Genomic DNA, 24,793 nt, shown 5'->3' on the forward strand with positions numbered 1-24,793 from the left:
AGAGACAGGAGGGACAGACTGGTGTGTGAGAGAGAGAGAGACAGGAGGGACAGACTGGTGTGAGAGAGAGAGAGACAGGAGGGACAGACTGGTGTGAGAGAGAGACAGGAGGGACAGACTGGTGTGAGAGAGAGAGACAGGAGGGACAGACTGGTGTGAGAGAGAGAGACAGGAGGGACAGACTGGTGTGAGAGAGAGAGACAGGAGGGACAGACTGGTGAGAGAGACAGGAGGGACAGACTGGTGTGAGAAGAGAGAGAGACAGGAGGGACAGACTGGTGTGAGAGAGAGAGACAGGAGGGACAGACTGGTGGAGAGAGAGAGAGACAGGAGGGACAGACTGGTGTGAGAGAGAGACAGGAGGGACAGACTGGTGTGAGAGAGAGAGACAGGAGGGACAACTGGTGTGAGAGAGAGAGACAGGAGGGACAGACTGGTGTGAGAGAGAGAGACAGGAGGGACAGACTGGTGTGAGAGAGACAGGAGAGACAGACTGGTGTGAGAGAGAGAGACAGGAGGGACAGACTGGTGTGAGAGAGAGAGACAGGAGGGACAGACTGGTGTGAGAGAGAGAGACAGGAGGGACAGACTGGTGTGAGAGAGAGAGACAGGAGGGACAGACTGGTGTGAGAGAGAGAGAGACAGGAGGGACAGACTGGTGTGAGAGAGACAGGAGGGACAGACTGGGGTGAGAGAGAGACAGGAGGGACAGACTGGTGTGAGAGAGAGAGACAGGAGGGACAGACTGGTGTGAGAGAGAGAGACAGGAGGGACAGACTGGTGTGAGAGGAGAGAGACAGGAGGGACAGTCTGGTGTGAGAGAGAGAGACAGGAGGGACAGACTGGTGTGAGAGAGAGAGACAGGAGGGACAGACTGGTGTGAGAGAGAGACAGGAGGGACAGACTGGTGTGAGAGAGAGAGACAGGAGGGACAGACTGGTGTGAGAGAGAGAGACAGGAGGGACAGACTGGTGTGAGAGAGAGAGACAGGAGGGACAGACTGGTGTGAGAGAGAGAGACAGGAGGGACAGACTGGTGTGAGAGAGAGAGACAGGAGGGACAGACTGGTGTGAGAGAGAGAGACAGGAGGGACAGACTGGTGTGAGAGAGAGACAGGAGGGACAGACTGGTGTGAGAGAGAGAGACAGGAGGGACAGACTGGTGTGAGAGAGAGAGACAGGAGGGACAGACTGGTGTGAGAGAGAGAGACAGGAGGGACAGACTGGTGTGAGAGAGAGAGACAGGAGGGACAGACTGGTGTGAGAGAGAGAGACAGGAGGGACAGACTGGTGTGAGAGAGAGAGACAGGAGGGACAGACTGGTGTGAGAGAGAGAGAGAGAGAGAGACAGGAGGGACAGACTGGTGTGAGAGAGAGACAGGAGGGACAGACTGGTGTGAGAGAGAGAGACAGGAGGGACAGACTGGTGTGAGAGAGAGAGACAGGAGGGACAGACTGGTGTGAGAGAGAGAGAGAGACAGGAGGGACAGACTGGTGTGAGAGAGAGAGAGACAGGAGGGACAGACTGGTGTGAGAGAGAGAGACAGGAGGGACAGACTGGTGTGAGAGAGAGAGACAGGAGGGACAGACTGGTGTGAGAGAGAGAGAGAGACAGGAGGGACAGACTGGTGTGAGAGAGAGAGACAGGAGGGACAGACTGGTGTGAGAGAGAGAGACAGGAGGGACAGACTGGTGTGAGAGAGACAGGAGGGACAGACTGGTGTGAGAGAGACAGGAGGGACAGACTGGTGTGAGAGAGAGAGACAGGAGGGACAGACTGGTGTGAGAGAGAGAGACAGGAGGGACAGACTGGTGTGAGAGAGAGAGACAGGAGGGACAGACTGGTGTGAGAGAGAGACAGGAGGGACAGACTGGTGTGAGAGAGAGAGACAGGAGGGACAGACTGGTGTGAGAGAGAGAGACAGGAGGGACAGACTGGTGTGAGAGAGAGAGACAGGAGGGACAGACTGGTGAGAGAGAGAGACAGGAGGGACAGACTGGTGTGAGAGAGACAGGAGGGACAGACTGGTGTGAGAGAGAGAGACAGGAGGGACAGACTGGTGTGAGAGAGAGACAGGAGGGACAGACTGGTGTGAGAGAGAGAGACAGGAGGGACAGACTGGTGTGAGAGAGACAGGAGGGACAGACTGGTGAGAGAGAGAGAGACAGGAGGGACAGACTGGTGTGAGAGAGAGAGAGACAGGAGGGACAGACTGGTGTGAGAGAGACAGGAGGGACAGACTGGTGTGAGAGAGAGAGACAGGAGGGACAGACTGGTGTGAGAGAGAGACATGAGGGACAGACTGGTGTGAGAGAGAGAGACAGGAGGGACAGACTGGTGTGAGAGAGAGAGACAGGAGGGACAGACTGGTGTGAGAGAGAGACAGGAGGGACAGACTGGTGTGAGAGAGACAGGAGGGACAGACTGGTGTGAGAGAGAGAGAGACAGGAGGGACAGACTGGTGTGAGAGAGAGAGAGACAGGAGGGACAGACTGGTGTGAGAGAGAGAGACAGGAGGGACAGACTGGTGAGAGAGAGAGAGACAGGAGGGACAGACTGGTGTGAGAGAGAGAGACAGGAGGGACAGACTGGTGTGAGAGAGAGAGACAGGAGGGACAGTCTGGTGTGAGAGAGAGAGACAGGAGGGACAGACTGGTGTGAGAGAGAGAGACAGGAGGGACAGACTGGTGAGAGAGTGAGAGACAGGAGGGACAGACTGGTGTGAGAGAGAGAGACAGGAGGGACAGACTGGTGTGAGAGAGAGACAGGAGGGACAGACTGGTGTGAGAGAGAGACAGGAGGGACAGACTGGTGTGAGAGAGACAGGAGGGACAGACTGGTGTGAGAGAGAGACAGGAGGGACAGACTGGTGTGAGAGAGAGAGACAGGAGGGACAGACTGGTGTGAGAGAGAGAGACAGGAGGGACAGACTGGTGTGAGAGAGAGAGACAGGAGGGACAGACTGGTGTGAGAGAGAGAGACAGGAGGGACAGACTGGTGTGAGAGAGAGAGACAGGAGGGACAGACTGGTGTGAGAGAGAGAGACAGGAGGGACAGACTGGTGTGAGAGAGAGAGACAGGAGGGACAGACTGGTGTGAGAGAGAGAGACAGGAGGGACAGACTGGTGTGAGAGACAGAGACAGGAGGGACAGACTGGTGTGAGAGAGAGAGACAGGAGGGACTGTCTGGTGTGAGAGAGAGAGACAGGAGGGACAGACTGGTGTGAGAGAGAGAGACAGGAGGGACAGACTGGTGTGAGAGAGAGAGACAGGAGGGACTGTCTGGTGTGAGAGAGAGAGACAGGAGGGACAGACTGGTGTGAGAGAGAGAGACAGGAGGGACAGACTGGTGTGAGAGAGAGACAGGAGGGACAGACTGGTGTGAGAGAGAGAGACAGGTGGGACAGACTGGTGTGAGAGAGACAGACAGGAGGGACAGACTGGTGTGAGAGAGAGAGACAGGAGGGACAGACTGGTGTGAGAGAGAGAGACAGGAGGGACAGACTGGTGTGAGAGAGACAGGAGGGACAGACTGGTGTGAGAGAGAGAGACAGGAGGGACAGACTGGTGTGAGAGAGAGAGACAGGAGGGACAGACTGGTGTGAGAGAGAGAGACAGGAGGGACAGACTGGTGTGAGAGAGAGAGACAGGAGGGACAGACTGGTGTGAGAGAGAGAGACAGGAGGGACAGACTGGTGTGAGAGAGAGACAGGAGGGACAGACTGGTGTGAGAGAGAGACAGGAGGGACAGACTGGTGTGAGAGAGACAGGAGGGACAGACTGGTGTGAGAGAGAGAGACAGGAGGGACAGACTGGTGTGAGAGAGAGAGACAGGAGGGACAGACTGGTGTGAGAGAGAGAGACAGGAGGGACATACTGGTGTGAGAGAGAGACAGGAGTGACAGACTGGTGTGAGAGAGAGAGACAGGAGGGACAGACTGGTGTGAGAGAGACTGGAGGGACAGACTGGTGTGAGAGAGAGAGACAGGAGGGACAGACTGGTGTGAAAGAGAGACTGGAGGGACAGACTGGTGTGAGAGAGAGAGAGAGACAGGAGGGACAGACTGGTGTGAGAGAGAGAGACAGGAGGGACAGACTGGTGTGAGAGAGAGAGACAGGAGGGACAGACTGGTGTGAGAGAGACAGGAGGGACAGACTGGTGTGAGAGAGAGAGACAGGAGGGACAGACTGGTGTGAGAGAGAGAGACAGGAGGGACAGACTGGTGTGAGAGAGAGAGACAGGAGGGACAGACTGGTGTGAGAGAGAGAGACAGGAGGGACAGACTGGTGTGAGAGAGAGACCGGAGGGACAGACTGGTGTGAGAGAGAGAGACAGGAGGGACAGACTGGTGTGAGAGAGAGACAGGAGGGACAGACTGGTGTGAGAGAGAGAGACAGGAGGGACAGACTGGTGTGAGAGAGACAGGAGGGACAGACTGGTGTGAGAGAGAGAGAGACAGGAGGGACAGACTGGTGTGAGAGAGAGAGACAGGAGGGACAGACTGGTGTGAGAGAGAGAGACAGGAGGGACAGACTGGTGTGTGAGAGAGAGACAGGAGGGACAGACTGGTGTGAGAGAGAGAGACAGGAGGGACAGACTGGTGTGAGAGAGAGAGACAGGAGGGACAGACTGGTGTGAGAGAGAGAGAGACAGGAGGGACAGACTGGTGTGAGAGAGAGAGAGACAGGAGGGACAGACTGGTGTGAGAGAGAGACAGGAGGGACAGACTGGTGTGAGAGAGACAGGAGTGACAGACTGGTGTGAGAGAGAGAGACAGGAGGGATAGACTGGTGAGAGAGAGAGACAGGAGGGACAGACTGGTGTGAGAGAGAGAGACAGGAGGGACAGACTGGTGTGAGAGAGAGACAGGAGGGACAGACTGGTGTGAGAGAGAGAGACAGGAGGGACAGACTGGTGTGAGAGAGAGAGACAGGAGGGACAGACTGGTGTGAGAGAGAGAGACAGGAGGGACAGACTGGTGTGAGAGAGAGACAGGAGGGACAGACTGGTGTGAGAGAGAGAGACAGGAGGGACAGACTGGTGTGAGAGAGAGAGAGACAGGAGGGACAGACTTTGATTGGAATTCGATTTGATTTATTATTGTCACATGTATTAACATACAGTGAAAAGTATTGTTTCTTGCGCGCTATACAAAGCATACCGTTCATAGAGAAGGAAAGGAGAGGGTGCAGAATGTAGTGCTACAGTCACAGCTCGGGGTGTAGAGAAAGATCAACTTAATGCGAGGTCGGTCCATTCAAAAGTCTGACGGCAGCAGCAGGGAAGAAGCTGTTCTTGAGTCGGTCGGTACGTGACCTCAGACTTTTGAATCCTTTTCCCGACGGAAGAAGGTGGAAGAGAGAATGTCCGGGGTGCGTGGGGGGGGGTCCTTAATTATGCCGGCTGCTTTTCCCCGAGGGCAGCAGGAAGTGTAGACAGAGTCAATGGATGGGAGGCTGGGTTTGCGTGATGGATTGGGCTACATTCACGACCCTTTGTAGTTCCTTGCGGTCTTGGGCAGAGCAGGAGCCCCAGACCAAGCTGTGATACATCCGGGAAGGATGCTTTCTATGGGGCATCTGTAAAAGTTGGTGAGAGTCGTAGCGGACATGCCAAATTTCCTTGATGTGAGGGGAGGGGTGAGTGAGACAGGAGGGCCTTTTATAACCTCCTTCATCATAACCTCGCAGCAATTTCCCTCGGAGCGACGTTACGCTAACTGGCCTGTAGTTTTTCTTCTTTCTGTCTCCCTCCCAACTTGAATATGGGGAGGGGGGCGGTGAGGGATATGGGGTGAGGGAGCGAGGGATATGGGGAGAGGGGAGTGAGGCATATGGGGAGGAGGGAGTGAGGGATATGGGGAGTGGTGAGTGAGGGATAGGAGGAGAAGGAGTGAGGGATATGGAGAGGGGGAGTGAGGGATATGGGGAGGTGGGAGCGAGGGATATGGGGAGGGGGGAGCGAGGGATATGGGGAGAGGGGAGTGAGGGATATGGGGAGGAGGGAGTGAGTGATATGGGGAGGGGGAGTGAGGGATGTGGGGAGAGGGGAGTGAGGGATGTGGGGAGGGGGAGTGAGGGATGTGGGGAGGGGGAGTGAGGGATATGGGGAAAGGGAAGTGGGGATATGGGGAGAAGGAGCAAGTAATATGGGGATGGGTAGTGAGGGATATTCGGAGTGAGGGATATGGGGAGGAGGATGTGAGGGATATGGGGAGGAGGGAGTGAGGGATATGGAGAGGGGGGAGTGATTGATATGGGGAGCAGGGAGGGATATGGGGAGTGAGGGATATTGGGGGGGAGTGCGGGATATGTGGAGTGAGGGGTATGGGGAGGGGGGAGTGAGGGATATGGAGAGATGAGAGCTGGGGGATATGGGGAGGGGGAAGTGTGGGATACAGGAAAGGGGGAGTGAGGGATATGGGGTGGAGTGAGAGATATGGGGAGGGGGGATAGTGAGAGATATGGGGAGGGGGAGTGAGTGATATGGGGAGAGGGATAGATGGATATAGGGAGTGGGGAGTGAGGGATATTGGGATGAGGAGTGGGGACATGGGGAGGGGAAGTGGGTATAGGGGGAGGGGGGAGTGAGGGATATTGGGATTGGGAGTGAGGGATATGGGGAGGGGGGTGAGGGATATGGGGAGGGGGAGTGAGGGATTATGGGGAGGGGGAGTGAGAGATAAGCGGAGGGGGAGTGAGGGATATGGGGAGGGGGATTGATGGATATGGGGAGGAGGGGGTGAGGGATATGGGGCGGGGGATGTGAGGGATATGGGGAGGGGGTGAGGGATATGGGGAGAGGGAGTGAGGGGTATGGGGAGGGGGGGTGAGGGATATGGGGAGGGGGGGGTGAGGGATATGGGGAGGAGGGGGTGAGGGATATGGGGAGGGGGAGCGAGGGATATGGGGAGAGGGAGTGAGGGGTATGGGGAGGGGGGTGAGGGATATGGGGAGGGGGAGTGAGGGATTATGGGGAGGGGGAGTGAGAGATAAGCGGAGGGGGAGTGAGGGATATGGGGAGGGGGATTGATGGATATGGGGAGGAGGGGGTGGGGGATATGGGGAGGGGATAGTGAGGGATAATGAGGTGTGGTGTGATTTCTGGAGTGTGTGAATGATATCTGAGCTCCATGTGTGAGTGAGTGAGCCTCTGTCTGTGCCTAACTCTCTCTGTCTGCCTCATGTCTAGACGGGAGTGACAGACAGGGCCCTGAAATGTCTGCGAGATGCCTTGGAGACGGTGAACAGTACCTACAGCCTCTCACTCCTGGCGTACACATTCACACTGGCTCAGGACCAGGTCACCAGGGACAAAATACTCCACCGTCTTGAGGAGCTGGCCATCAAAGAAGGTAGAGCCTCGTTCAGCCGCCTTCCCTCCACTCCCCCTCACCCTCCATCACTCCCTCCACCCTCGCTGGAGTGCGGGACATTGGACCATGTGGTGACGCGTAACTAACGTCGAGTCTCCAATCTTTGGCTTGCAGACGGCCTGACTCACTGGCGCCGCGAGCAGGAGCCTGAGGAAGAGCACGACTACTGGTGGAGAGCTCCCTCGGCAGAGGTGGAGATGACCGCCTACGTCCTCCTGGCCCTGCTGTCCCAGCCCCAGGTCCCCACCTCCGACCTGGACCGGGCCATTCCCATCGTCCGCTGGCTGGTGAAACAGAGGAATTCCTACGGAGGGTTCGCCTCGACCCAGGTGAAGAGTGGGGCTCGGTACCGCACTGAGAGGGGGATTGGGGAAGCTCAGAGAGAGGCCCACGTTTCTTCAGGAGGGTCGATAAAGGGGGATCAGTAGATGCACTGTACCGGCATTTACAAAACATAGAAACATAGAAACATAGAACAGTACAGCACAGAACAGGCCCTTCGGCCCACGATGTTGTGCCGAGCTTTGTCTGAAACCAAGATCAAGCTATCCCACTCCCTATCATCCTGGTGTGCTCCATGTGCCTATCCAATAACCGCTTAAATGTTCCTAAAGTGTCTGACTCCACTATCACTGCAGGCAGTCCATTCCACACCCCAACCACTCTCTGCGTAAAGAACCTACCTCTGATATCCTTCCTGTATCTCCCACCACGAACCCTATAGTTATGCCCCCTTGTAATAGCTCCATCCACCCGAGGAAATAGTCTTTGAACGTTCACTCTATCTATCCCCTTCATCATTTTATAAACCTCTATTAAGTCTCCCCTCAGCCTCCTCCGCTCCAGAGAGAACAGCCCTAGCTCTCTCAACCTTTCCTCATAAGACCTACCCTCCAAACCAGGCAGCATCCTGGTAAATCTCCTCTGCACTCTTTCCAGCGCTTCCACATCCTTCTTATAGTGAGGTGACCAGAACTGCACACAATATTCCAAATGTGGTCTCACCAAGGTCCTGTACAGTTGCAGCATAACCCCACGGCTCTTAAACTCCAACACCCTGTTAATAAAAGCTAACACACTATAGACAGAGAGAGAGAGTCAGAGAGACAGAGAGAGAGACAGAAAGGGAGAAACACAGAGAGAGACATAGAGAGAGAGAGACAGAGACACAGAGAGAGAGAGAGAGACAGAGAGAGACAGGGTGCGAGAGACACATAGAGTGAGACAGACAGAGAGAGAGACAGAAAGGGAGAAACACAGAGAGAGACATAGAGAGACAGAGAGAGACAGAGACACAGAGAGAGACAGAGAGAGACAGAGAGAGAGAGACACAGAGAGAGACAGAGAGAGAGAGACAGAGAGAGAGACAGAGAGAGAGAGAGACAGAGAGAGAGACAGAGACAGAGAGAGAGAGAGACAGAGAGAGAGACAGAGAGAGAGACAGAGAGAGAGACAGAGAGAGAGACAGAGAGACAGAGAGACAGAGAGAGAGAGAGAGACACACAGAGAGAGAGAGAGAGTCACAGAGACAGAGAGACAGAGAGTCATAGAGAGACAGAGAGAGAGACACAGAGTCAGAGAGACAGAGTCAGAGAGACAGAGTCAGAGAGACAGAGAGAGAGACAGAGAGAGAGACAGAGAGAGAGACAGAGAGAGAGACAGAGAGAGAGACAGAGAGAGAGACAGAGAGGCAGAGCGAGACAGAGAGAGACAGAGAGGCAGAGCGAGACAGAGAGAGACAGAGAGAGAGAGAGAAACTTGAGGGACTTGATGGTTTGAGTTATAAGGAGAGGCTGGATAGACTGGGACTTTTTTCTCTGGAGCGTAGGAGGCTGAGGGGTGACCTTATAGAGGTCTATAAAATAATGAGGGGCACAGATCAGCTAGATAGTCAACATCTTTTCCCAAAGGTAGGGGAGTCTAAAACTAGAGGGCATAGGTTTAAGGTGAGAGGGGAGAGATACAAAAGTGTCCAGAGGGGCAATTTTTTCACACAGAGGGTGGTGAGTGTCTGGAACAAGCTGCCAGAGGCAGTAGTAGAGACGGGTACAATTTTGTCTTTTAAAAAGCGTTTAGACAGTTACATGGGTAAGATGGGTATAGAGGGATATGGGCCAAATGCGGGCAATTGTGACTCGCTTAGGGGTTTAAAAAAAAAAGGGCGGCATGGACAAGTTGGGCCGAAGGGCCTGTTTCCATGCTGTAAACCCTCTATGACTCCATTATTTTATAGACCTCTATAAGATCACCCCTCAGCCTCCTACGCTCCAGAGAAAAAAGTCCCAGTCTATCCAGCCTCTCCTTATAACTCAAACCATCAAGTCCGGGGAACATCCTAGTAAATCTTTCCTGCACTCTTTCTAGTTTAATAATATCCTTTCTATAATAGGGTGACCGGAACTGTACAGCAGTGGATGGGGTTGACTCTTCGAGGATGGGAGGCGGGGGGTGTGGGGGGATGTGGGGGGGGGGCTGTTTCCAGAGTGACTGACGCTGTTCCCCGTCTCCCCCTCCCCACCTCAGGACACAGTGGTGGCCCTTCAGGCCCTCTCCCTCTACGCAGAGTTGATCTACGTCGCTGACCCCCACAGCTCGGTGACTGTGAGCTCCGAGAGCGGATTCCACGAGGAATTCCACATCGACTCCTCCAACCAGCTCCTGCTCCAGAGCCGGCCCTTGCCGGAGGTTCCCGGAGAATACAGCGCGGACGTCACCGGCTCCAGCTGCCTCCTCCTCCAGGTCAGTTTGCTTCACCGCCTGACCCCCAAGTCAAAGCATCCAGAGCTGCCGGGGAGAGCAACATTCCGGGTGGGGGAGCGAGGGATACTCAGGAGGGGGGAGCGAGGGATACTCAGGAGGGGGGAAGCGAGGGATACTCAGGAGGGGGGAGCGAGGGATACTCAGGAGGGGGGAAGCGAGGGATACTCAGGAGGGGGGAGCGAGGGATACTCAGGAGGGGGGAGCGAGGGATACTCAGGAGGGGGGAAGCGAGGGATACTCAGGATGGGGGAGCGAGGGATACTCAGGATGGGGGAGCGAGGGATATTCAGGAGGGGGGAAGCGAGGGATACTCAGGAGGGGGGAGCGAGGGATACTCAGGAGGGGGGAGCGAGGGATACTCAGGATGGGGGAGCGAGGGATACTCAGGATGGGGGAGCGAGGGATACTCAGGATGGGGGAGCGAGGGATACTCAGGAGGGGGGAAGCGAGGGATACTCAGGAGGGGGGAAGCGAGGGATACTCAGGAGGGGGGAGCGAGGGATACTCAGGAGGGGGGAAACGAGGGATACTCAGGAGGGGGGAGCGAGGGATACTCAGGAGGGGGGAGCGAGGGATACTCAGGAGGGGGGAGCGAGGGATACTCAGGAGGGGGGAGCGAGGGATATTCAGGATGGGGGAGCGAGGGATACTCAGGATGGGGGAGCGAGGGATACTCAGGAGGGGGGAGCGAGGGATACTCAGGAGGGGGGGAGCGAGGGATACTCAGGAGGGGGGAGCGAGGGATGCTCAGGATGGGGGAGCGAGGGATACTCAGGAGGGGGGAGCGAGGGATACTCAGGAGGGGGGAGCGAGGGATACTCAGGAGGGGGGAGCGAGGGATACTCAGGAGGGGGGAAGCGAGGGATACTCAGGATGGGGGAGCGAGGGATACTCAGGATGGGGGAGCGAGGGATATTCAGGAGGGGGGAAGCGAGGGATACTCAGGAGGGGGGAGCGAGGGATACTCAGGAGGGGGGAGCGAGGGATACTCAGGATGGGGGAGCGAGGGATACTCAGGATGGGGGAGCGAGGGATACTCAGGATGGGGGAGCGAGGGATACTCAGGATGGGGGAGCGAGGGATACTCAGGAGGGGGGAAGCGAGGGATACTCAGGAGGGGGGAGCGAGGGATACTCAGGAGTGGGGAGCGAGGGATATTCAGGATGGGGGAGCGAGGGATACTCAGGATGGGGGAGCGAGGGATACTCAGGATGGGGGAGCGAGGGATATTCAGGATGGGGGAGCGAGGGATACTCAGGATGGGGGAGCGAGGGATATTCAGGAGGGGGGAGCGAGGGATACTCAGGATGGGGGAGCGAGGGATACTCAGGAGGGGGGAAGCGAGGGATACTCAGGAGGGGGGAGCGAGGGATACTCAGGAGGGGGGAAGCGAGGGATACTCAGGAGGGGGAGTGAGGGATACTCAGGAGGGGGGAGCGAGGGATACTCAGGAGGGGGGAGCGAGGGATACTCAGGAGGGGGGAAGCGAGGGATACTCAGGAGGGGGGAGCGAGGGATACTCAGGAGGGGGGAGCGAGGGATACTCAGGAGGGGGGAAGCGAGGGATACTCAGGAGGGGGGAGCGAGGGATACTCAGGAGGGGGGAGCGAGGGATACTCAGGAGGGGGGAGCGAGGGATACTCAGGAGGGGGGAAGCGAGGGATACTCAGGATGGGGGAAGCGAGGGATACTCAGGAGGGGGGAGCGAGGGATATTCAGGAGGGGGGAGCGAGGGATACTCAGGATGGGGGAGCGAGGGATACTCAGGAGGGGGGAGCGAGGGATACTCAGGAGGGGGGAGCGAGGGATATTCAGGATGGGGGACTGAGGGATACTCAGGATGGGGGAGCGAGGGATATTCAGGATGGGGAGCGAGGGATATTCAGGATGGGGGAGCGAGGGATATTCAGGATAGGGTGAGCGAGGGATATTGGAAGTTGGTGATATGGGGAGGTGGGAGTGAGAGGTATGGGGAGGGGGCTTTGAGAGGTATGGAGATGGGGAGTGAGGGTATGGGTAGGGGGATATGGGGAGTGAGGGATAAGGGTAGTGAGGGAGATTGCGGGTGGGAGTGAGGGATGAGGAGTGAGGGATATGAGTAGTGAGGGATATGGTTGGTGAGGGGTATGGGGAATGAGGGATATGGGTAGTGTGGGAGATTGCAGATGGGAGTGAGGGATATGGTGAGTGAGGGATATGGTGAGTGAGGGATATGGTGAGTGAGGGATATGGTGAGTGAGGGATATGGTGAGTGAGGGATATGGTGAGTGAGGGATATGGTGAGTGAGGGATATGGTGAGTGAGGGATATGAGGAGTGAGGGATATGGGGTTTGAGGGATATGGGGAGCGAGGTATATGGGGAGTGATGGATATGGATGATGAGTGGTGTGGGGAATGAGTGACATGGCTAGTGAGGGAGATTGCGGATAGGAGTAAGGGATATGGGTAGTGAGAGATATGGGGAGTGAGGGATATGTGTAGTGATGGATATGCATAATGAGGGATTATGGGAAGTGAGGGATATGGGGAGTGAGGGATATGGGTGGTGAGAGAGAGGGCAGATGGCAGTGAGGGATATGGAGAGTGACAAATATGGCGAGTGAGGGAGATTGTGGTTGGGATTGAGGGATATGGGTATTGAGAGATATGGGGAGTGAGGGATATGGGGAGTGAGGGATGTAGGGTGTGAGGGATCTGGGGAGCGAGGGATAAGGGGAGCGAGGGATAAGGGGAGCGAGGGATAAGGGGAGCGAGGGATAAGGGGAGTGAGGGATCTGGGGAGCGAGGGATATGGGGAGCGAGGGATATGGGGAGCGAGTGATATGGGGAGCGAGGGATACGGTGAGTAAGGGATTTGGGGAGTGAGGGATATGGGGAATGAGGGATTTGGGGAGTGAGGGATTTGGGGAGTGAGGGATATGGGGAGTGAGGGATATGGGGAGTGAGGGATATGGGGAGTGAGGGATATGGGGAGTGAGGGATATGGGGAGTGAGGGACGTGGGGAGCGAGGGACATGGGGAGCGGGGGATATGGGGAGTGAGGGATATTCAGGATGGGGGAGCGAGGGATATTCAGGATGGGAGTGAGGGATATTCAGGATAGGGTGAGTGAGGGATATTGGAAGTTTGTGATATGGGGAGGTGGGAGTGAGAGGTATGGGGAGGGGGCTTTGAGAGGTATGGAGATGGGGAGTGAGGGTATGGGTAGGGGGATATGGGGAGTGAGGGATATGGGTAGTGAGGGAGATTGTGGAAGGGAGTGAGGGATGAAGAGTGAGGCATATGAGTAGTGAGGGATATGGTTGGTGAGGGGTATGGGGAATGAGTGATATGGCTAGTGAGGGAGCTTGCGGATAGGAGTGAGGGATATGGGTAGTGAGGGATATGTGGAGTGAGGAATATGTGTAGTGATGGATATGCATAATGAGGGATTATGGGGAGTGAGGGATATGGGGAGTGAGGGATATGTGGAGTGAGGAATATGTGTAGTGATGGATATGCATAATGAGGGATTATGGGGAGTGAGGGATATGGGGAGTGAGGGATATGGGTGGTGAGAGAGATGGCAGATGGCAGTGAGGGATATGGAGAGTGACAGATATGGCGAGTGAGGGAGATTGTGGTTGGGAATGAGGGATATGGGTATTGAGAGATATGGGGAGTGAGGGATATGGGGAGTGAGGGATGTAGGGTGTGAGAGATATGGGGAGTGAGAGATATGGGGAGTGAGGGATATGGGGAGTGCGGGATGTAGGGTGTGAGGGATTTGGGGAATGAGGGATTTGGGGAGTGAGGGATAAGGGGAGCGAGGGATATGCGGAGCGAGGTATATGGGGAGTGATGGATATGGATGATGAGTGGTGTGGGGAATGAGTGACATGGCTAGTGAGGGAGATTGCGGATAGGAGTAAGGGATATGGGTAGTGAGAGATATGGGGAGTGAGGGATATGTGTAGTGATGGATATGCATAATGAGGGATTATGGGGAGTGAGGGATATGGGGAGTGAGGGATATGGGTGGTGAGAGAGATGGCAGATGGCAGTGAGGGATATGGAGAGTGACAAATATGGTGAGTGAGGGAGATTGTGGTTGGGAATGAGGGATATGGGTATTGAGAGATATGGGGAGTGAGGGATATGGGGAGTGAGGGATGTAGGGTGTGAGGGATATGGGGAATGAGGGATCTGGGGAGCGAGGGATCTGGGGAGCGAGGGATCTGGGGAGCGAGGGATATGGGGAGCGAGGGATATGGGGAGCGAGGGATATGGGGAGCGAGGGATATGGGGAGCGAGGGATCTGGGGAGCGAGGGATACAGGGAGCGAGGGATATGGGGAGCGAGGGATACGGGGAGCGTGGGATACGGGGAGCGAGGGATCTGGGGAGTGAGGGATCTGGGGAGCGAGGGATCTGGGGAGCGAGGGATATGGGGAGCGAGGGATACGGGGAGCGTGGGATACGGGGAGCGAGGGATCTGGGGAGCGAGGGATCTGGGGAGCGAGGGATCTGGGGAGCGAGGGATATGGGGAGCGAGGGATATGGGGAGCGAGGGATATGGGGAGTGAGTGATATGGGGAGCGAGGGATATGGGGAGTAATGGATTTTGTGGATGGGCGTGTGGGATACAGTACGTGAATTCTTCTGACACTCCATGCATCCAGTAATTTAATATGTTTCACTTACAGATATCTCTGCGTTATAACACACCACTCAGAAAGAAAGACTCGGCTTTCAGAGTCTCTGCAGAGCTGGTGCCGAATTTGGAGAATGGAAAAGTGTATGAAGGATCACAGCACAGGATTAATATGAATGTCAGGTGGATGAGTTCAATGTTTCCAGTGCCACAGGGTGGCATAGCGGGCACAGTGGGTTAACACTGCTGCCTCACAGCGCCAGGGGACCCGGGTTCGATTCCCGGCTCGGGTCACTGTCTGTGCGGAGTCTGCGCCTTCTCCCCGTGTCTGCGTGGGTTTTCCCCCGGGTGCTCCGGTTTCCTCCCACGGTTCGAAAGGCGTGCTGGTTAGGTGGATTGGCCGTGCTAAATTGCCCCTTAGTGTCTGGGGGACGAGCTGGGGTAAATACGGGGATAGGACCTGGGAAGGATTGTTGTCGGTGCAGGGTCGATTGGCCGAATGGCCTCGAATGGCACTGGAGGGGGGTGCCGAGGAGATTCACGAGGTTGATTCCGGAGTTGAGAGGGTTGGCTTATGAGGAGAGACTGAGTAGACTGGGGCTATACTCATTGGAATTCAGAAGAATGAGGGGGGGATCTCATAGAAACATATAAGATTATGAAGGGAATAGGTAAGATAGAAGCAGGGAAGTTGTTTCCACTGGCGGGTGAAACTAGAACGAGGGGGCATGGCCTCAAAATAAGAGGGAGCAGATTTAGGACTGAGTTGAGGAGGAACTTCTTCACACAAAGGGTTGTGAATCTGTGAGATTCCCTGCCCAGTTGAGGCTCCCTCGGTGAATGTTTTTAAGGCAAGGGTAGATAGATTTTTGAAGGAATTAAGGGTTATGGTGAGCGGGCGGGGAAGTGGAACCGAGTCCACGAAAAGATCAGCCATGATCTTATTGAATGGCGGGGCAGGCTCGAGGGGCCAGATGGCCGACTCCTGCTCCCAGTTCTTATGTTCTTCTGCACTGTAGGTTTCTATGGTTCGATGGAGTCAGTGTTTACCGGGTGTGAGGGTCAGTATTTACCGGGTGTGAGGGTCAGTATTTACCCCGTGTGAGGGTCAGTATTTACCGGGTGTGAGGGTCAGTATTTACCCCGTGTGAGGGTCAGTATTTACCGGGTGTGAGGGTCAGTATTTACCGGGTGTGAGGGTCAGTATTTACCGGGTGTGAGGGTCAGTATTTACCCCGTGTGAGGGTCAGTATTTACCCCGTGTGAGGGTCAGTATTTACCCCGTGTGTGGGTCAGTATTTACCCCGTGTGAGGGTCAGTATTTACCCCGTGTGAGGGTCAGTATTTACCCCGTGTGAGGGTCAGTATTTACCCCGTGTGAGGGTCAGTATTTACCCCGTGTGAGGGTCAGTATTTACCGGGTGTGAGGGTCAGTATTTACCAGGTGTGAGGGTCAGTATTTACCGGGTGTGAGGGTCAGTATTTACCGGGTGTGAGGGTCAGTATTTACCGGGTGTGAGGGTCAGTATTTACCCCGTGTGAGGGTCAGTATTTACCGGGTGTGTGGGTCAGTATTTACCCCGTGTGAGGGTCAGTATTTACCCCGTGTGAGGGTCAGTATTTACCGGGTGTGAGGGTCAGTATTTACCGGGTGTGAGGGTCAGTATTTACCGGGTGTGAGGGTCAGTATTTACCGGGTGTGAGGGTCAGTATTTACCGGGTGTGAGGGTCAGTATTTACCGGGTGGGAGGGTCAGTATTTACCGGGTGTGAGGGTCAGTATTTACCCCGTGTGAGGGTCAGTATTTACCGGGTGTGAGGGTCAGTATTTACCGGGTGTGAGGGTCAGTATTTACCGGGTGTGAGGGTCAGTATTTACCCCGTGTGAGGGTCAGTATTTACCCCGTGTGAGGGTCAGTATTTACCGGGTGTGAGGGTCAGTATTTACCCCGTGTGAGGGTCAGTATTTACCCCGTGTGAGGGTCAGTGTTTACCGGGTGTGAGGGTCAGTATTTACCGGGTGTGAGGGTCAGTATTTACCGGGTGTGAGGGTCAGTATTTACCCCGTGTGAGGGTCAGTATTTACCCCGTGTGAGGGTCAGTATTTACCCCGTGTGAGGGTCAGTATTTACCGGGTGTGAGGGTCAGTATTTACCCCGTGTGAGGGTCAGTATTTACCCCGTGTGAGGGTCAGTATTTACCGGGTGTGAGGGTCAGTATTTACCGGGTGTGAGGGTCAGTATTTACCCCGTGTGAGGGTCAGTATTTACCCCGTGTGAGGGTCAGTATTTACCCCGTGTGAGGGTCAGTATTTACCCCGTGTGAGGGTCAGTATTTACCGGGTGTGAGAGTCAGTATTTACCGGGTGTGAGGGTCAGTATTTACCGGGTGTGAGGGTCAGTATTTACCCAGTGTGAGGGTCAGTATTTACCCCGTGTGAGGGTCAGTATTTACCCCGTGTGAGGGTCAGTATTTACCCCGTGTGAGGGTCAGTATTTACCGGGTGTGAGGGTCAGTATTTACCCCGTGTGAGGGTCAGTATTTACCGGGTGTGAGGGTCAGTATTTACTGGGTGTGAGGGTCAGTATTTACCCCGTGTGAGGGTCAGTATTTACCCCGTGTGAGGGTCAGTATTTACCCGGTGTGAGGGTCAGTATTTACCCCATGTGAGGGTCAGTGTTTACCGGGTGTGAGGGTCAGTATTTACCGGGTGTGAGGGTCAGTATTTACCGGGTGTGAGGGTCAGTATTTACCCCGTGTGAGGGTCAGTATTTACCGGGTGTGAGGGTCAGTATTTACCGGGTGTGAGGGTCAGTATTTACCCCGTGTGAGGGTCAGTATTTACCGGGTGTGAGGGTCAGTATTTACAGGGTGTGAGGGTCAGTATTTACCCCGTGTGAGGGTCAGTATTTACCGGGTGTGAGGGTCAGTATTTACCCCGTGTGAGGGTCAGTATTTACCCCGTGTGAGGGTCAGTATTTACCCCGTGTGAGGGTCAGTATTTACCGGGTGTGAGGGTCAGTATTTACCCCGTGTGAGGGTCAGTATTTACCGGGTGTGAGGGTCAGTATTTACCCCGTGTGAGGGTCAGTATTTACCGGGTGTGAGAGTCAGTATTTACCGGGTGTGAGGGTCAGTATTTACCCCGTGTGAGGGTCAGTATTTACCGGGTGTGAGGGTCAGTATTTACCCCGTGTGAGGGTCAGTATTTACCCCGTGTGAGGGTCAGTATTTACCCCGTGTGAGGGTCAGTATTTACCGGGTGTGAGGGTCAGTATTTACCCCGTGTGAGGGTCAGTATTTACCGGGTGTGAGGGTCAGTATTTACCCCGTGTGAGGGTCAGTATTTACCGGGTGTGAGAGTCAGTATTTACCGGGTGTGAGGGTCAGTATTTACCCCGTGTGAGGGTCAGTATTTACCCCGTGTGAGGGTCAGTATTTACCCCGTGTGAGGGTCAGTATTTACCGTGTGTGAGGGTCAGTATTTACCGGGTGTGAGGGTCAGTATTTACCGGGTGTGAGGGTCAGTATTTACCCCGTGTGAGGGTCAGTATTTACCCCGTGTGAGGGTCAGTATTTACCGGGTGTGAGGGTCAGTATTTACCCCGTGTGAGGGTCAGTATTTACCGGGTGTGAGGGTCAGTATTTACCCCGTGTGAGGGTCAGTATTTACCGGGTGTGAGGGTCAGTATTTACCCCGTGTGAGGGTCAGTATTTACCGGGTGTGCGGGTCAGTATTTACCGGGTGTGAGGGTCAGTATTTACCCCGTGTGAGGGTCAGTATTTACCCCGTGTGAGGGTCAGTATTGACTGGGTGTGAGGGTCAGTATTTACCGGGTGTGAGGGTCAGTATTTACCGGGTGTGAGGGTCAGTATTTATCCCGTGTGAGGGTCAGTATTTACCCCGTGTGAGGGTCAGTATTTACCGGGTGTGAGGGTCAGTATTTACCGGGTGTGAGGGTCAGTATTTACCCCGTGTGAGGGTCAGTATTTACCGGGTGTGAGGGTCAGTATTTACCCCGTGTGAGGGTCAGTATTTACCCCGTGTGAGGGTCAGTATTTACCGGGTGTGAGGGTCAGTATTTACCCCGTGTGAGGGTCAGTATTTACCGGGTGTGAGGGTCAGTATTTACCGGGTGTGAGGGTCAGTATTTACCCCGTGTGAGGGTCAGTATTTACCGGGTGTGAGGGTCAGTATTTACCCCGTGTGAGGGTCAGTATTTACCGGGTGTGAGGGTCAGTATTTACCGGGTGTGAGGGTCAGTATTTACCGGGTGAGAGGGTCAGTATTTACCGGGTGAGAGGGTCAGTATTTACCCCGTGTGAGGGTCAGTATTTACCGGGTGTGAGGGTCAGTATTTACCCCGTGTGAGGGTCAGTATTTACCCCGTGTGAGGGTCAGTATTTACCCCGTGTGAGGGTCAGTATTTACCGGGTGTGAGGGTCAGTATTTACCCCGTGTGAGGGTCAGTATTTACCCCGTGTGAGGGTCAGTATTTACCGGGTGTGAGGGTCAGTATTTACCGGGTGTGAGGGTCAGTATTTACCGGGTGTGAGGGTCAGTATTTACCCCGTGTGAGGGTCAGTATTTACCGGGTGTGAGGGTCAGTATTTACCGGGTGTGAGGGTCAGTATTTACCGGGTGTGAGGGTCAGTATTTACCCCGTGTGAGGGTCAGTATTTACCCCGTGTGAGGGTCAGTATTTACCCTGTGTGAGGGTCAGTATTTACCGGGTGTGAGGGTCAGTATTTACCGTGTGTGAGGGTCAGTATTTACCGGGTGTGAGGGTCAGTATTTACCGGGTGTGAGGGTCAGTATTTACCCCGTGTGAGGGTCAGTATTTACCCCGTGTGAGGGTCAGTATTTACCGGGTGTGAGGGTCAGCATTTACCGGGTGTGAGGGTCAGTATTTACCGGGTGTGAGGGTCAGTATTTACCGGGTGTGAGGGTCAGTATTTACCGGGTGTGAGGGTCAGTATTTACCGGGTGTGAGGGTCAGTATTTACCGGGTGAGAGGGTCAGTATTTACCCCGTGTGAGGGTCAGTATTTACCGGGTGTGAGGGTCAGTATTTACCGGGTGTGAGGGTCAGTATTTACAGGGTGTGAGGGTCAGTATTTACCGGGTGTGAGGGTCAGTATTTACCCCGTGTGAGGGTCAGTATTTACCGGGTGTGAGGGTCAGTATTTACCCCGTGTGAGGGTCAGTATTTACCGGGTGTGAGGGTCAGTATTTACCCCGTGTGAGGGTCAGTATTTACCGGGTGTGAGGGTCAGTATTTACCCCGTGTGAGGGTCAGTATTTACCCCGTGTGAGGGTCAGTATTTACCGGGTGTGAGGGTCAGTATTTACCCCGTGTGAGGGTCAGTATTTACCCCGTGTGAGGGTCAGTATTTACCGGGTGTGAGGGTCAGTATTTACCGGGTGTGAGGGTCAGTATTTACCCCGTGTGAGGGTCAGTATTTACCCCGTGTGAGGGTCAGTATTTACCGGGTGTGAGGGTCAGTATTTACCCCGTGTGAGGGTCAGTATTTACCGGGTGTGGGGGTCAGTATTTACCGGGTGTGAGGGTCAGTATTTACTGGGTGTGAGGGTCAGTATTTACCCCGTGTGAGGGTCAGTATTTACCCCGTGTGAGGGTCAGTATTTACCCCGTGTGAGGGTCAGTATTTACCGGGTGTGAGGGTCAGTATTTACCCCGTGTGAGGGTCAGTATTTACCCCGTGTGAGGGTCAGTATTTACCCCGTGTGAGGGTCAGTATTTACCCCGTGTGAGGGTCAGTATTTACCGGGTGTGAGGGTCAGTATTTACCCCGTGTGAGGGTCAGTATTTACCGGGTGTGGGGGTCAGTATTTACCGGGTGTGAGGGTCAGTATTTACTGGGTGTGAGGGTCAGTATTTACCCCGTGTGAGGGTCAGTATTTACCCCGTGTGAGGGTCAGTATTTACCGGGTGTGAGGGTCAGTATTTACCCCGTGTGAGGGTCAGTGTTTACCCGTGTGAGGGTCAGTGTTTACCGGGTGTGAGGGTCAGTATTTACCGGGTGTGAGGGTCAGTATTTACCCCGTGTGAGGGTCAGTATTTACCCCGTGTGAGGGTCAGTATTTACCCGGTGTGAGGGTCAGTATTTACCCCGTGTGAGGGTCAGTATTTACCGGGTGTGAGGGTCAGTATTTACCGGGTGTGAGGGTCAGTATTTACCGGGTGTGAGGGTCAGTATTTACCGGGTGCGGGGGTCAGTATTTACCGGGTGTGAGGGTCAGTATGTACCCCGTGTGAGGGTCAGTATTTACCCCGTGTGAGGGTCAGTATTTACCCCGTGTGAGGGTCAGTATTTACCGGGTGTGAGGGTCAGTATTTACCGGGTGTGAGGGTCAGTATTTACCGGGTGGGGTCAGTATTTACCCCGTGTGAGGGTCAGTGTTTACCCCGTGTGAGGGTCAGTATTTACCGGGTGTGAGGGTCAGTATTTACCCCGTGTGAGGGTCAGTGTTTACCCGTGTGAGGGTCAGTATTTACCGGGTGTGAGGGTCAGTATTTACCGGGTGGGTGGGTCAGTATTTACCGGGTGTGAGGGTCAGTATTTACCCCGTGTGAGGGTCAGTATTTACCCCGTGTGAGGGTCAGTATTTACCCCGTGTGAGGGTCAGTATTTACCCCGTGTGAGGGTCAGTATTTACCGGGTGTGAGGGTCAGTATTTACCGGGTGTGAGGGTCAGTATTTACCGGGTGTGAGGATCAGTATTTACCCCGTGTGAGGGTCAGTATTTACCGGGTGTGAGGGTCAGTATTTACCCCGTGTGAGGGTCAGTATTTACCGGGTGTGAGGGTCAGTATTTACCCGGTGTGAGTGTCAGTATTTACCGGGTGTGAGGGTCAGTATTTACCCCGTGTGAGGGTCAGTATTTACCGGGTGTGAGGGTCAGTATTTACCGGGTGTGAGGGTCAGTATTTACCGGGTGTGAGGGTCAGTATTTACCGGGTGTGAGGGTCAGTATTTACCGGGTGTGAGGGTCAGTATTTACCGGGTGTGAGGGTCAGTATTTACCGGGTGTGAGGGTCAGTATTTACCCCGTGTGAGGGTCAGTATTTACCGGGTGTGAGGGTCAGTATTTACCGGGTGTGAGGGTCAGTATTTACCGGGTGTGAGGGTCAGTATTTACCCCGTGTGAGGGTCAGTATTTACCCCGTGTGAGGGTCAGTATTTACCCCGTGTGAGGGTCAGTATTTACCCCGTGTGAGGGTCAGTATTTACCCCGTGTGAGGGTCAGTATTTACCCCGTGTGAGGGTCAGTATTTACCCCGTGTGAGGGTCAGTATTTACCCCGTGTGAGGGTCAGTATTTACCCCGTGTGAGGGTCAGTATTTACCCCGTGTGAGGGTCAGTATTTACCCCGTGTGAGGGTCAGTATTTACCCCGTGTGAGGGTCAGTATTTACCCCGTGTGAGGGTCAGTATTTACCCCGTGTGAGGGTCAGTATTTACCCCGTGTGAGGGTCAGTATTTACCGGGTGTGAGGGTCAGTATTTACCCCGTGTGAGGGTCAGTATTTACCCCGTGTGAGGGTCAGTATTTACCGGGTGTGAGGGTCAGTATTTACCCCGTGTGAGGGTCAGTATTTACCGGGTGTGAGGGTCAGTATTTACCGGGTGTGAGGGTCAGTATTTACCCCGTGTGAGGGTCAGTATTTACCGGGTGTGAGGGTCAGTATTTACCCCGTGTGAGGGTCAGTATTTACCGGGTGTGAGGGTCAGTATTTACCGGGTGTGAGGGTCAGTATTTACCGGGTGAGAGGGTCAGTATTTACCGGGTGAGAGGGTCAGTATTTACCCCGTGTGAGGGTCAGTATTTACCGGGTGTGAGGGTCAGTATTTACCCCGTGTGAGGGTCAGTATTTACCCCGTGTGAGGGTCAGTATTTACCCCGTGTGAGGGTCAGTATTTACCGGGTGTGAGGGTCAGTATTTACCCCGTGTGAGGGTCAGTATTTACCCCGTGTGAGGGTCAGTATTTACCGGGTGTGAGGGTCAGTATTTACCGGGTGTGAGGGTCAGTATTTACCGGGTGTGAGGGTCAGTATTTACCCCGTGTGAGGGTCAGTATTTACCGGGTGTGAGGGTCAGTATTTACCGGGTGTGAGGGTCAGTATTTACCGGGTGTGAGGGTCAGTATTTACCCCGTGTGAGGGTCAGTATTTACCCCGTGTGAGGGTCAGTATTTACCCTGTGTGAGGGTCAGTATTTACCGGGTGTGAGGGTCAGTATTTACCGTGTGTGAGGGTCAGTATTTACCGGGTGTGAGGGTCAGTATTTACCGGGTGTGAGGGTCAGTATTTACCCCGTGTGAGGGTCAGTATTTACCCCGTGTGAGGGTCAGTATTTACCGGGTGTGAGGGTCAGCATTTACCGGGTGTGAGGGTCAGTATTTACCGGGTGTGAGGGTCAGTATTTACCGGGTGTGAGGGTCAGTATTTACCGGGTGTGAGGGTCAGTATTTACCGGGTGTGAGGGTCAGTATTTACCGGGTGAGAGGGTCAGTATTTACCCCGTGTGAGGGTCAGTATTTACCGGGTGTGAGGGTCAGTATTTACCGGGTGTGAGGGTCAGTATTTACAGGGTGTGAGGGTCAGTATTTACCGGGTGTGAGGGTCAGTATTTACCCCGTGTGAGGGTCAGTATTTACCGGGTGTGAGGGTCAGTATTTACCCCGTGTGAGGGTCAGTATTTACCGGGTGTGAGGGTCAGTATTTACCCCGTGTGAGGGTCAGTATTTACCGGGTGTGAGGGTCAGTATTTACCCCGTGTGAGGGTCAGTATTTACCCCGTGTGAGGGTCAGTATTTACCGGGTGTGAGGGTCAGTATTTACCCCGTGTGAGGGTCAGTATTTACCCCGTGTGAGGGTCAGTATTTACCGGGTGTGAGGGTCAGTATTTACCGGGTGTGAGGGTCAGTATTTACCCCGTGTGAGGGTCAGTATTTACCCCGTGTGAGGGTCAGTATTTACCGGGTGTGAGGGTCAGTATTTACCCCGTGTGAGGGTCAGTATTTACCGGGTGTGGGGGTCAGTATTTACCGGGTGTGAGGGTCAGTATTTACTGGGTGTGAGGGTCAGTATTTACCCCGTGTGAGGGTCAGTATTTACCCCGTGTGAGGGTCAGTATTTACCGGGTGTGAGGGTCAGTATTTACCCCGTGTGAGGGTCAGTATTTACCCCGTGTGAGGGTCAGTATTTACCCCGTGTGAGGGTCAGTATTTACCCCGTGTGAGGGTCAGTATTTACCGGGTGTGAGGGTCAGTATTTACCCCGTGTGAGGGTCAGTATTTACCGGGTGTGGGGGTCAGTATTTACCGGGTGTGAGGGTCAGTATTTACTGGGTGTGAGGGTCAGTATTTACCCCGTGTGAGGGTCAGTATTTACCCCGTGTGAGGGTCAGTATTTACCGGGTGTGAGGGTCAGTATTTACCCCGTGTGAGGGTCAGTGTTTACCCCGTGTGAGGGTCAGTGTTTACCGGGTGTGAGGGTCAGTATTTACCGGGTGTGAGGGTCAGTATTTACCCCGTGTGAGGGTCAGTATTTACCCCGTGTGAGGGTCAGTATTTACCCGGTGTGAGGGTCAGTATTTACCCCGTGTGAGGGTCAGTATTTACCGGGTGTGAGGGTCAGTATTTACCGGGTGTGAGGGTCAGTATTTACCGGGTGTGAGGGTCAGTATTTACCGGGTGCGGGGGTCAGTATTTACCGGGTGTGAGGGTCAGTATGTACCCCGTGTGAGGGTCAGTATTTACCCCGTGTGAGGGTCAGTATTTACCCCGTGTGAGGGTCAGTATTTACCGGGTGTGAGGGTCAGTATTTACCGGGTGTGAGGGTCAGTATTTACCGGGTGGGTCAGTATTTACCCCGTGTGAGGGTCAGTGTTTACCCCGTGTGAGGGTCAGTATTTACCGGGTGTGAGGGTCAGTATTTACCCCGTGTGAGGGTCAGTGTTTACCCCGTGTGAGGGTCAGTATTTACCGGGTGTGAGGGT

General features: G+C 54.5%; 1 protein-coding gene across 1 annotated transcript in view; it reads left to right on the plus strand.

The window, feature by feature from the left end:
- The window catches only part of LOC144489644 (alpha-1-inhibitor 3-like), a gene marked incomplete at its 3' end in the record, with an annotated part of 36,296 nt that extends 21,349 nt beyond the window's left edge, over positions 1-14,947 (plus strand). The window contains exons 5-8 of the mRNA XM_078207501.1: positions 7,193-7,355; positions 7,491-7,705; positions 9,900-10,115; positions 14,822-14,947. Coding sequence (XP_078063627.1) covers positions 7,193-7,355; positions 7,491-7,705; positions 9,900-10,115; positions 14,822-14,947 — 720 coding nt within the window. The remainder of the gene's footprint in view (positions 1-7,192; positions 7,356-7,490; positions 7,706-9,899; positions 10,116-14,821) is intronic.
- Positions 14,948-24,793: the final 9,846 nt, after the last annotated feature.

This window comes from Mustelus asterias, unplaced genomic scaffold, assembly GCF_964213995.1.
Source record: "Mustelus asterias unplaced genomic scaffold, sMusAst1.hap1.1 HAP1_SCAFFOLD_2385, whole genome shotgun sequence".
Classification (NCBI taxonomy): Eukaryota; Metazoa; Chordata; class Chondrichthyes; order Carcharhiniformes; family Triakidae; genus Mustelus; species Mustelus asterias.